Source organism: Salvelinus sp. IW2-2015, unplaced genomic scaffold (assembly GCF_002910315.2).
Source record: "Salvelinus sp. IW2-2015 unplaced genomic scaffold, ASM291031v2 Un_scaffold5036, whole genome shotgun sequence".
Classification (NCBI taxonomy): domain Eukaryota; kingdom Metazoa; phylum Chordata; class Actinopteri; order Salmoniformes; family Salmonidae; genus Salvelinus; species Salvelinus sp. IW2-2015.
The window spans coordinates 45,854-57,663 of NW_019946304.1; the positions used below are offsets into that span (position 1 = coordinate 45,854).

An 11,810-nucleotide genomic window follows, 5' to 3' on the forward strand; every position below is an offset into this window, starting at 1 on the left:
CCAGACGCCATTAGGACTGTCTGAACAGCTTCTACCCACAAGCCATAAGACTGCTGAACAGCTTCTACCCCCAAGCCATTAGACTGCTGAACAGTTTCTACCCCCAAGCCATAGACTGCTGAACAGCTTCTACCCCCAAGCCATAAGACTGCTGGAACAGCTTCTACCCCAAGCCATTAGACTGCAGAACAGTTTCTACCCCCAAACCATCTAGACTGCAGAACAGTTTCTACCCCCAAGCCATCAGACTGCTGAACAGCTTCCACCACCACCCCAAAAACCAAACCCCAAGACCGCCCAAGCCATTAGACTGCAGAACAGTTTCTACCCCCAAACCATCAGACTGCAGAACAGTTTCTACCCCCAAGCCATCAGACTGCTGAACAGCTTCTACCCCAAGCCATTAGACTGCTGAACAGCTTCTACCCCAAAGCCATCAGACTGCAGAACAGTTTCTACCCCCAAGCCATCAGACTGCTGAACAGTTTCTACCCCCAAGTCATAGACTGCAGAACAGTTTCTACCCCCAAGCCATCAGACTGCTGAACAGCTTCTTACCCTCAAGCCATCAGACTGCAGACAGTTTCTACCCCCAAGCCATCAGACTGCTGAACAGTTTCTACCCCCAAGTCATTAGACTGCAGACAGTTTCTACCCCCAAAGCCATCAGCAGACTGCAGAACAGCTTCTACCCCAAAGCCATCAGACTTACAGAACAGTTTCTACCCCCAAGCCATCAGGACTACAGAACAGTTTCTACCCCCCAAGCTATCAAACTGCTGAACAGTTTCTACCCCCAAGCCATTAGACTGCACAGTTTCTACCCCCAAGCCATCAAACTGCAGAACAGTTCTACCCCCAAAGCCATCAGACTGCAGAACAGTTTCTACCCCCAAGCCATTAGACTGCGAACAGCTTCTACCCCCCAAGCCATCAAACTGCAGAACAGTTCTACCCCCAAGCCATCAAACTGCTGAACAGTTTCTACCCCCAAGCCATTAGACTGCAGAACAGTTCTACCCCCAAGCCATCAAACTGCAGAACAGTTTCTACCCCCAAGCCATCAGACTTGCAGAACAGTTTCTACCCCCAAGCCATCAGACTCAGAACAGTTCTACCCCCAAGCATTAGACTGCAGAACAGTTCTTACCCCCAAGCCATTAGACTGCAGAACAGTTTCTACCCCCAAGCCACAGACTACTGAACAGTTTCTACCCCCAAGCCATCAGACTACTGAACAGTTTCTACCCCCAAGCCATTAGACTGCGCAGAACAGTTTCACCCCCAAGCCATCAGACTACTGAACAGTTTCTACCCCAAGCCATTAGACTGCAGAACAGTTTCTACCCCCAAGCCATCAGACTGCAGAAACAGTTTCTACCCCCAAGCCATCAGACGCAGAACAGTTTCTACCCCCAAGCCATCAGACTGCTGAACAGTTTCTACCCCCAAGCCATCAGACTGCAGAACAGTTTCTACCCCCAAGCCATCAGACTACTGAACAGTTTCTACCCCCAAGCCATCAGACTGCAGAACAGTTTCTACCCCCAAGCCATCGACTACTGAACAGTTCTACCCCCAAGCCATCAGACTGCAGAACAGTTCTTACCCCCAAGCCATCAGACTGCAGAACAGTTTCTACCCCAAGCCATTAGACTGTTGGAACAGTTTCTACCCCCAAGCCATCAGACTGCTGAACAGTTTCTACCCCCAAGCCATTAGACTGCAGAACAGTTTCTACCCCCAACCATCAGACTGCTGAACAGTTTCTACCCCCAAGCCATTAGACTGCAGAACAGTTTCTACCCCCAAGCCATCAGACTGCTGAACAGTTTCTACCCCCAAGCCATTAGACTACTGAACAGCTTCTACCCCCAAGCCATCGAACTGCAGAACAGCTTCTACCCCAAAGCCATCAGACTGCAGAACAGCTTCTACCCCCAAGCCATCAGACTGATAAACAGCTTCTACCCCAAGCCATCAGACTGCTGACAGTTTCTACCCCCAAGCCATTAGACTGCAGAACAGTTTCTACCCCCAAGCCATCAGACTACTGAACAGCTTCTACCCCCAAGCATTAGACTGCAGAACAGTTTCTACCCCCAAGCCATCAGACTACTGAACAGCTTCTACCCCCAAGCCATCAGACTGCTGAACAGTTTCTACCCCCAAGCCATCAGACTGCTGAACAGTTTCACCCCCAAGCCATCAGACTACTGAACAGTTTCTACCCCAAGCCATCAGACTGCTGAACAGTTCTACCCCCAAGCCATCAGACTGCTGAACAGTTTCTACCCCCAAGCCATTAGACTGCAGAACAGTTTCTACCCCCCAAGCCATCAGACTACTGAACAGCTTCTACCCCCAAGCCATTTAGACTCCCTGAACAGTTCTACCCCCAAGCCATCAGACTGCGAACAGCTTCTACCCCAAGCCATTAGACTGCAGAACAGTTTCTACCCCCAAGCCATCAGACTCCTGAACAGTTTCTACCCCCAAGCCATTAGACTCCTGAACAGCTTCTACCCCCAAGCCATCAGACTGCTGAACAGTTTCTACCCCCAAGCCATTAACTGCAGAACAGTTCTACCCCCAAGCCATCAGACTACTGAACAGCTTCTACCCCCAAGCCATTAGACTGCTGAAACAGTTTCTACCCCCAAGCCATTAGACTCCTGAACAGCTTCTACCCCCAAGCCATCAGACTGCTGAACAGTTTCTACCCCCAAGCCATTAGACTCCTGAACAGCTCTACCCCCAAGCCATAGACTGCCTGAACAGCTTCTACACCCCAAGCCATCAGACTGCAGAACAGTTCTACCCCCAAGCCATCAGACTACTGAACAGCTTCTACCCCCAAGCCATTAGACTGCTGAACAGTTTCTTCACCCCCAAGCCATCAGACTCCTGAACAGTTTCTACCCCCAAGCCATTAGACTCCTGAACAGTTTTACCCCCAACCATCAGACTACTGAACAGTTTCTACCCCCAAGCCATATAGACTGCTGAACAGTTTCTACCCCCAAGCCATTAGACTCCTGAACAGCTTCTACCCCCAAGCCATCAGACTGCTGAACAGCTTTCTACCCCCAAGCCAATCAGACTGCAGAACAGCTTCTACCCCCAAGCCATCAGACTGCAGAACAGCTTCTACCCCAAGCCATCAGACCTGCAGAACAGCTTCTACCCCAAGCCATCAGACTGCAGAACAGTTTCTACCCCCAAACCATCAACTGCTGAACAGCTTCTACCCCCAAGCCATCAGACTGCAGAACAGCTTCTACCCCAAGCCATTAGACTGCAGAACAGCTTCTACCCCCAAGCCATCAGACTGCAGAACAGTTCTACCCCCAGCCATTAGACTGCTGAAACAGTTTCTACCCCAAGCATCAGACTACTGAACAGCTTCTACCCCAAGCCATTAGACTGCAGAACAGTTTCTACCCCCAAGCCATCAGACTGTTGAACAGCTTCTACCCCCAAGCCAATCAGACTGCTGAACAGCTTTACCCCCAAACCATCGCGACTGTTGAACAGCTTCTACCCCCAAGCCATCAGACTGCTGAACAGCTTCTACCCCCAACCATCAGACTGTTGAAACAGCTTCTACCCCCAAGCCATTAGACTGCTGAAACAGCTTCTACCCCCAAGCCATCAGGACTGCTGAACAGCTTCTACCCCCAAACCATCAGACTGTTGAACAGCTTCTACCCCAAGCATCAGACTGTTGATCTCTCTCTGGGGGGTAGAAGCTGTTCAGCAGTCTAATGGCTTGGGGGTAGATTCTGTTCAGCAGTCTAATGGCTTGGGGGTAGAAGCTGTTCAGTAGTCTTATGGCTTGGGGTTAGAAGCTGTTCAGGAGCCTTTTGGTCGTAGCCCTGGCTCTCCGCTACAACTTGCCGTGCTGTAGCAGACAGAACAGTCTATGACTTCGGTGTTTTTAATGGCCTTCCTCTGACACCGCCTGGTATAGAGGTCCAGGATGGCACTACCCTCTATAGTGCCTTGATGCCCACACACATGCACACTCACACAAGAATGTAAGCACATTAGCACACACACACACACAATCCTTCCCTTGGAACCATTCAGGAAACGTACGTGATTGTTTGTATGAGGAATGAGGAAAGATCTTTGGAATGAGGATGAGAATGACATAGAAGACGTCTTTGATAAACACATCACACCACCATGGAACATCACCATTTAATCAAATCTAATACATGTTTTGTCAATTTCAATGCTGCATAATCAAGTTACATTTTTTTCTCTAAGATGAAATCAGACAGTAGAGTGCCAGAAAGCTATACCATCCAAACTTATCCTAAACCAGACCCTTGTCCCCTTACAGAAGCATCTGGTGTAGAGGTCTTGGACGGCAGGAAGTTCGGCGCCAAGTGATGTACTGGTCCGTATGCACTACCCTCTAGCGCCTTACGGTCAGATGCCGAGCAGTTGCCATACCAGGCGGTGATGTAAAYCACTCAGGATGCTCTCGATGGTACAGCTGTGGAACTTTTTGAGGATCTGGGGACCCATGCCAAATCCTTTCAGTCTCGTGAGGGGTTTTGTAGGTTTTGTAGTGCCCTCTTCACGACTGTCTTGGTGTGTTTGGACCATGATAGATCGTTGGTGATGTGGACACCGAGGAACTTGAAGCTCTGGATCGACTCCACTTGAACCCCATCAATGTAAATAGCGGCATGCTCGGCACTCCTTTTAATGTAGTCCACGATTAGCTCCTTTGTCTTATTGACGTTGAGGGAGAGGTTGTTGTTCTGGCACAACACTGCCAGGTCACTGACCTCCTCCTTATAGGCTGTCTCATCATCGTCAGTGGTCAGGCCAACCACCATTGTGTTGTTGGCAAACTTAATGGTGTTGGAGTCGTGCGTGGCCACGCAGTCGTGGATGAACAGGGAGTACAGGAAGGGAGGGGAGGCGTGGCGGACGTGTTGTTGCCCACCCTCACCACCTGGGAGGCGGCCCGTCAGGATGTCCAGTACCCAGTTGCAGAGGGAGGTGTTCAGTCCCAGGGTCCTTAGCTTAGTGATGAGCTTGGAGGGCGCTATGGTGTTGAACTCTGAGCTGTAATCAATTAACAGCATTCTCACATAGGTGTTAGTTTTGTCCAGGTGGGAGAGAGCAGTGTGGAGTACAATAGAGATTACGTCATCTGTGAATCTGTTTGGGCAGTTTGCGAAATGGAGTGGGTCCAGGGTTTCTGGGATGATGGTGTTGATGAGACCAGCCTTTCAAAGCATATTCATGGCTACAGATGTGAGTGCTACAGCATAGTAGTTATTTATGCAGGTTACCTTCTTGGGCACAGGGATTATGGTTGTCTGCTTGAAATATGTAGATACTACAGACTGGGTCAGGGAGAGGTTGAAAATGTCAGTGAAGACACTGTCCAGCTGGTCAGCGAATGCTATGAGAAAGCTTCCTGGTAATCATGGTCCTGCGGCCTTGTGTATGTCAATCTGTTTAAAGGTTTTACTCACATCGGCTACGGAGAGCGTGATCAAACAGTCATCCGGAACAGCTAGTGCTCTCATGCAGGGTTCAGTGCTGCTTGCCTCAAAGCTGTTTTTACTTTGATCCAATTTCAGATTTCGCTACATAAGACCGAATCGAGGTGGTCGGTCACATATTTTATATTATACAGTACACATAATTCAACAAAATCCCTTTGTCCCTGTTGTGTACAGTCTATCCTCAGTCAGTAATTGCCCATATCAAATATTTGTGCTGTGAACATGATAGATTGTCATAGACAGTTATGTTAAAGTGAGACATACTCACATACCAACTAAAAGTTGGTACTTTTAGCTTATCACACAAACTGAGAGTCAGGTATATGATGTTGCCACGAGCAGCAATGTGAACCAAAGATAATGCAAAGTGAGAACAACATGAAAAGGGACACTTGCAAGCACCTGAGTAGATCATCTGCACATGTGCACGGGAATTAACATCTCTCTTCAGCAATGGGATAGATGCATGACAACTACAGAGGGATTATTAAAGATACTCTTTGAAGAGGTAGGGTTTCAGATGTTTTCGGGAAGATTGCTAGGGACTCTGGTGTCCTAGCTTCAGGAGGAAACTGGTTCCATCATTGGAACAGTCCAAACTGGGCTGAGTAGGGGTGTGATTGGGGTGTGAGAACAGAGAAGAGTTTGGACTGAGCTGAGTAGGGGTGGGAGGGCAAGGAGACCAGCGGTGTACTCAGGTTGGGGAGTCGGGTTTGAGAATAGCCGGAAGGTAGGGAGCGGCAGTTCCTCTTGCTGCTCTGTAGGAAAGTACCATGGTCTTGCAGTGTATTTGAGCTTCAACTGGAAGCAAGTGAAGTTTGCGGAGGTGTGGGGTTGACATGGGAGAACTTGGGAAGGTTGAACACCAGGCGGATAAGTTGCAGGGGTTTGATGGCAGAAGCGGGGAGCACAGCCAACAGTGAGAGATGACAAGTGCCTGGATTAGGACCTGTGCCTCTTCCTATGAGGTATGGTTTTACTCTATAGATGTTGTACAGCATGAACTTTCAGGAGTCACTGCTTCAGGATCACACCTAGATTGTTTGCACTCTGGGAGTTGGACACCATGGAGTTGTCAACCATGATGGATAGATCTTGGAGTTGGCAGGCCTTCCCCGAGAGGAAGAGCAGCTCTATCTTGTTGAGGTTGAGCTTGAGGTGGTGAGCTGACATCCAAGCTGGGATTCCTGCCAGGAATGCAGAGATGCATGTTGCCACCTGGGTGTCCAAAAGGGGGAAGGAGAGTGTCACCAGCATAGAGACCATGTGAGGATATGACACGTGTTTAGAAAGAAGAATAGATGGCCTAGAACTAAGCGACACCAGTAGTGAGAGTATGTCATGCAGACAGATTCTCTTAACATCTCCTGGTAGGATGCAATCCAAGAGTGTGCAGAGCCTGAGACGCCCAGAGCCTGAGACGCCCAGAGCCTGAGACGCCCAGAGCCTGAGACGCCCAGAGCCTGAGAGTCATGGTGTCAAAGGCAGCACATATGTTTTGAACCTTTATTTAACTAGGCAAGTCAGTTAAGAACAATTTCTTATTTACAACGACGGCCTACCGGGGAACAGTGAGTTAACTGTTCAGAGGCAGAACGACACATTTTTCACTTGTCAGCTTGGGGATTCGATTTCGGTTACTGGTCCAACGCTCTAACCACTGGGCTACCTGCCGCCCCATAGATCTCAGAGGATGAGAACAGAGGAGCCTCCATGACACAGAGGAGAGCATTCTTGGTGGAGTGACCCTTCTTGAAGCCTGACTGGTTAGGGCCAAGAAGAGAGAGATATCGAGAGAGTTGATCAGAGACAGCATGCTCAAGTGTTCTGGAAAGAAAAGAAAGAAGGGATACAGGTCAGTGATTTTTGATATCAGAGGGGTTGGTTTCTTGAGGAGGAAAGTGTCTCGGTCCATTTTGAAGTCAAAGGGGACACAGCCAGTGGTCAGGGATGAGTTGATGAAGGAAGTGAGGAATGGGAGAAGGTCTCCAGAGATGGTCTGGAGCAGGGAGGAGGGGATGGGGTCGAGCGGGCAGGTTGCCATGCGGCCGGACCTCACTAGTTGCAGGATTTCTTCTGGAGAGAGAGGGGAGAAAGAGGTCAAGGCGTAGGGGAGTTCTGTGAGAGTGGGACCAGTGAACGCAATTAACTGAGTGAATGACGTTAACCTTCTTCTCAAAGTCGTCCACAGAGAAGGGAAGGGGAGGAGGTGGAAAAGAGTTTCCTAGCATTAGAGGCAGAATCTTGAAATGTAGAGTTTACTGTGAACACTGACTCTCTACCCGCTTTAAGTTACAGTTTTAACAGTGGCCAAGTAGGCTGTGACTATTTGATCATAATGTAGGTCTACCAGTGACCTACCAAAAACAATGGAGAAAATGCATCCCATTACATTTTAACATGGAAACAGCTGTTCTATCATTCAGCCTACAGTAGCAGCCTATGTGTGGTGTTCAATGGAGGCCTACATTCCATTAGACTTTTGAAAAAAAAACATGCAGGGCTTGACATTAACTTCTCTAGGATAGGGGGCAGCATTTTCACTTTGGATGAATAGCGTGCCCAGAGTGAACTGCCTCCTACTCTGTCCCAGATGCTAATATATGCATATTATTATTACTATTGGATAGAACACACTCTGAAGTTTCTAAAACTGTTTGAATGATGTCTGTGAGTATAACAGAACTTATATGGCAGGCAAAACCTGAGAAAAAATCCAAACAGGAAGTGAGAATTCTGAGGCTGGTCGATGTTCAACTCATCGCCTATTCAAATCCCAGTAAGATATGGATCTGTTTGCACTTCCTATACCTTCCAGATGTCAACAGTCTGTAGAATGTTGAATGAAGCCTCTACTGTGATGTGGGGCCGGATGGGAGGTGTTTCAGTCAGTGGTCAGTTCTTGGAACAACGTGACGCTGGCAAACTGTATACGTTGTCAGGATTCCTTTACACTTCAAGGCTATACTGTACGTACAAGATACGTCTTCAACTACCTCCGGAGGTGTTTATGAATCACAATCAGATCACAATGTATCTTTTGATTGTCTACCCCTGTCGACAAATGTGGGCACAATCAGAATGTAGACAAGATCAGGGCAACAGACGCATGTTAGAAGCAGGTATAAACGTGGCTAGAGAAGAGCTGATATCAGAGAGTTGAGGATGAGAGAGTGGTAGACGAATGAAGACGTTGATGAGAAGAAATGGGTAAGCTAAACGAAGGAGAACGTTAAAAACATCAAATACCTTTATAGAGGACGGCTGCAGAAAAGACTAAGAGAGAGCTGACGTCTTCTTTGACAGATTCAAAACCCAAAGATGAAATGGTGGACTGACTAAAGCAACATCAGGGTCACTACATGCAACGTAACACTAACTGAATAAAGATGTTTCGGGTCAAATCAACTGGATGGACATTGAGAGGAACTCTCAGAATGTATGGCCACTGCGGCTATGGAACCCTGACCTGTYCACCGGACGTGCTACCTGTCCCAGACCTGCTGTTATCAACTCTCTAGAGACCGCAGGAGCGGTAGAGATACTCTTAATGATCGGCTATGAAAAGCCAACTGACATTTACTCCTGAGGTGCTGACTTGCTGCACCCTCGACAACTACTGTGATTATTATTATTTGACCATGCTGGTCATTTATGAACATTTGAACATCTTGGCCATGTTCTGTTATAATCTCCACCCGACACAGCCAGAAGAGGACAGCCCACCCCTCATAGCCTGGTTCCTCTCTAGGTTTCTTCCTAGGTTTTGGCCTTTCTAGAGAGTTTTTCCTAGCCACCGTGCTTCTACACCTGCATTGCTTGCTCTTTGGGATTTTAGGCTGGGTTTCTGTACAGCACTTTGAGATATCAGCTGATGTAAGTAGGGCWATATAAATAMATTTGATTTGATTTGATCCCTGGGAGAGAATACTCTGGTTTTACGGCATAAAGCCGCTGATCCCTGGGAGAGAATAGTCTTGGGCTTTATGGCCTTTTTCCCCCTTTATTTCTGTTCTTACTCATGTTGTTTTTCCTTGTGTGGAGTTTTTGTCCGTAACAATGTCAGGAAATGAGGCCAGTTGTGGGGTTATACCTTAAAACAAAGAGCGATATACAGTATTACAAATGTTAATATTTTTTTTTATTGTTGAACCTTCTCGATATCCAGTCCATTACAATTCAATACTTTCAAAATAATCAAATATGAGGTCTGGTTCAGTATGWACTTCACAGTTAAACCAGGTTAGTACAGGTTGCGATGGAAACAGTAGAGATATTTTGTTATTACAGAAAGAAATATACTTCACAGTTAAACCAGGTTAGTACAGGTTGCCCTGGAAACAATAGAGATATTTTGAAATTACAGAAAGAACTATACGTCGCACTAAAATCAGGTTGGTACAGGTTGCCCTGGAAACAATAAGGATTTAGGATATTACAGAAAGAAAACAGCAGTGGGGACGAGTCTGAAATGGCCCCTATTCCCTATAGAGAACACTACTGTTGGCCAGAACCAATTATATAGGGAATATTGTGCCATTTTGTACACAGCCAGAGAAAGATGAACTTTGAATGAAAGCAATCCTGGATGAGATATGTTATCTGAGATAAACATATCAGTCACATAATGTTAATCCATGGGGAATTAGTAACAGAAGCGGTTGTTTCCTATTTCAAATAAAAAGAGAAAGAACCGATATAAATCACACTGAAAGCGACACTAGATAAGATTAGACCCCGGCCAACTTGCCTGAGGACTTCTAAGATTCCAAAGTTGTATTCCATGGATGCGTGAATGGAAACAGACCACTGGTGTTTCATTAGTGCACAYCGTAGGAAAACGTTTTCTGCCCTTTTGCTTCCGTTTGGGTCGTAGTAAATATACCCCAGATTCAAAAACAGAGTTCTCTCTCCCTCCTCCCGGTTCTGTTCTTTACACAGTGAACTATGTTTCCCATGAGCCAAAAGGAGAAGTCACAGAGGGTTCAGAGTTCAGTTCAAGCTACCGCCATAACACATCGGAGTAAAGTCCCATATGGTCCAACTGAAAAGCTTGTTTACAGGATGGTGTGTGTGTATGTGTGATGGTGTGTGTGTGTGTGTGTGTGTGTGTGTGTGTGTGTGTGTGTGTGTGTGTGTGTGTGTGTGTGTGTGTGTGTGTGTGTGTGTGTGTGTGTGTGTGTGTGTGTGTGTGTGTGTGTTGTGTGTGTGTTGTGTGTGTGTGTGTGTTGTGTGTGTGTGTGTGTGTTGTGTGTGTGTGTGTGTCTCTCTCAGATGGACAGTGAGGACACGGTGGATCTCTGTGAAGATATACTACAGATCTCCATGTTGGTGAATGAGCTGCCCCCCTCACTGCTGCAGTCAGGTACAGAGGAGGAGGATGTAATGATGTTCTTTAGCCTGTGGAGGGCGATGATGATCAACGACAGCAGGAACACCAGCAGACTCAGGAAGATCCACACGTACACGTAAACGTTCTCCTGTCGCCCCGACGACAGCCCTGTCCCCGCCRCCGCGGCTGCAGTGGAAACAGAGGTGGGGGAAAACCTCAGGAAGTTTCCGTTGTCTGGGGAGATTTCGGTTCTGTTGAGCTCCTCCAATGAGAATTCCATACCGGACATAGTGACGATCGGAATGGACAGATCTGAGAGAGAGGAGAAATAGGTTGTTACTAAGCCTTGTGCTAAGGTGAATTCATAGCCTCGTAACCAATGACGTAAACTCATCAATTAAGTTAAATTAAGAGAACATTAAGAGTGGAACCCAGATACAAAGCAGGACTCACTTGAAACAGAGATGTCAACCTCAATGTAACTTCCTTGGTTAAATAAAGGATCAACAAATACATACAAACACGCTGTACAGACAAGAGGATCATTATAAAATGTGGACGTGGTTACTGAGATGGTAAACACTTCTCCAGGCATTTTGAGATCTGATCATCTGTGCAAAATGTGCATATCTGGAACACACCCTAAAACGACAGGTACAGAATTAGACAGTGGAGTGGTCCAAGACACCCTCTCAGTGTTGTCTATCTGACGGGGTGGGAGTCTTTGTGATAAACTAGAAAAGGACATTTCTTAAAAGAAAATGTGTGTGCTGCGTCAGCTGTCCAATAATATGTTTTTATGGACATTGAAGAGGTTTAGAAGATTAAATTGTTAGAGGGCAGTGTTGATAAATTGAGGCTGGCGCAGTAATAGAACTAGTGTAGTAATAGAACTAGTTTAGTAATAGAACTAGTGTAGTAATAGAACTAGTGTAGTAATA

General features: G+C 46.9%; 1 protein-coding gene across 1 annotated transcript; it reads right to left on the reverse strand.

Annotated features, from left to right (window-relative positions):
• Window positions 1–10,792: 10,792 nt before the first annotated feature.
• On the reverse strand, window positions 10,793–11,178 carry LOC112077907 (serine-rich and transmembrane domain-containing protein 1). Its single transcript, XM_024144312.2, has one exon. The coding sequence runs from the start codon at window positions 11,156–11,158 to the stop codon at window positions 10,808–10,810; it is 351 nt and encodes a 116-aa protein (XP_024000080.1). The 5' UTR covers window positions 11,159–11,178; the 3' UTR covers window positions 10,793–10,807.
• Window positions 11,179–11,810: the final 632 nt, after the last annotated feature.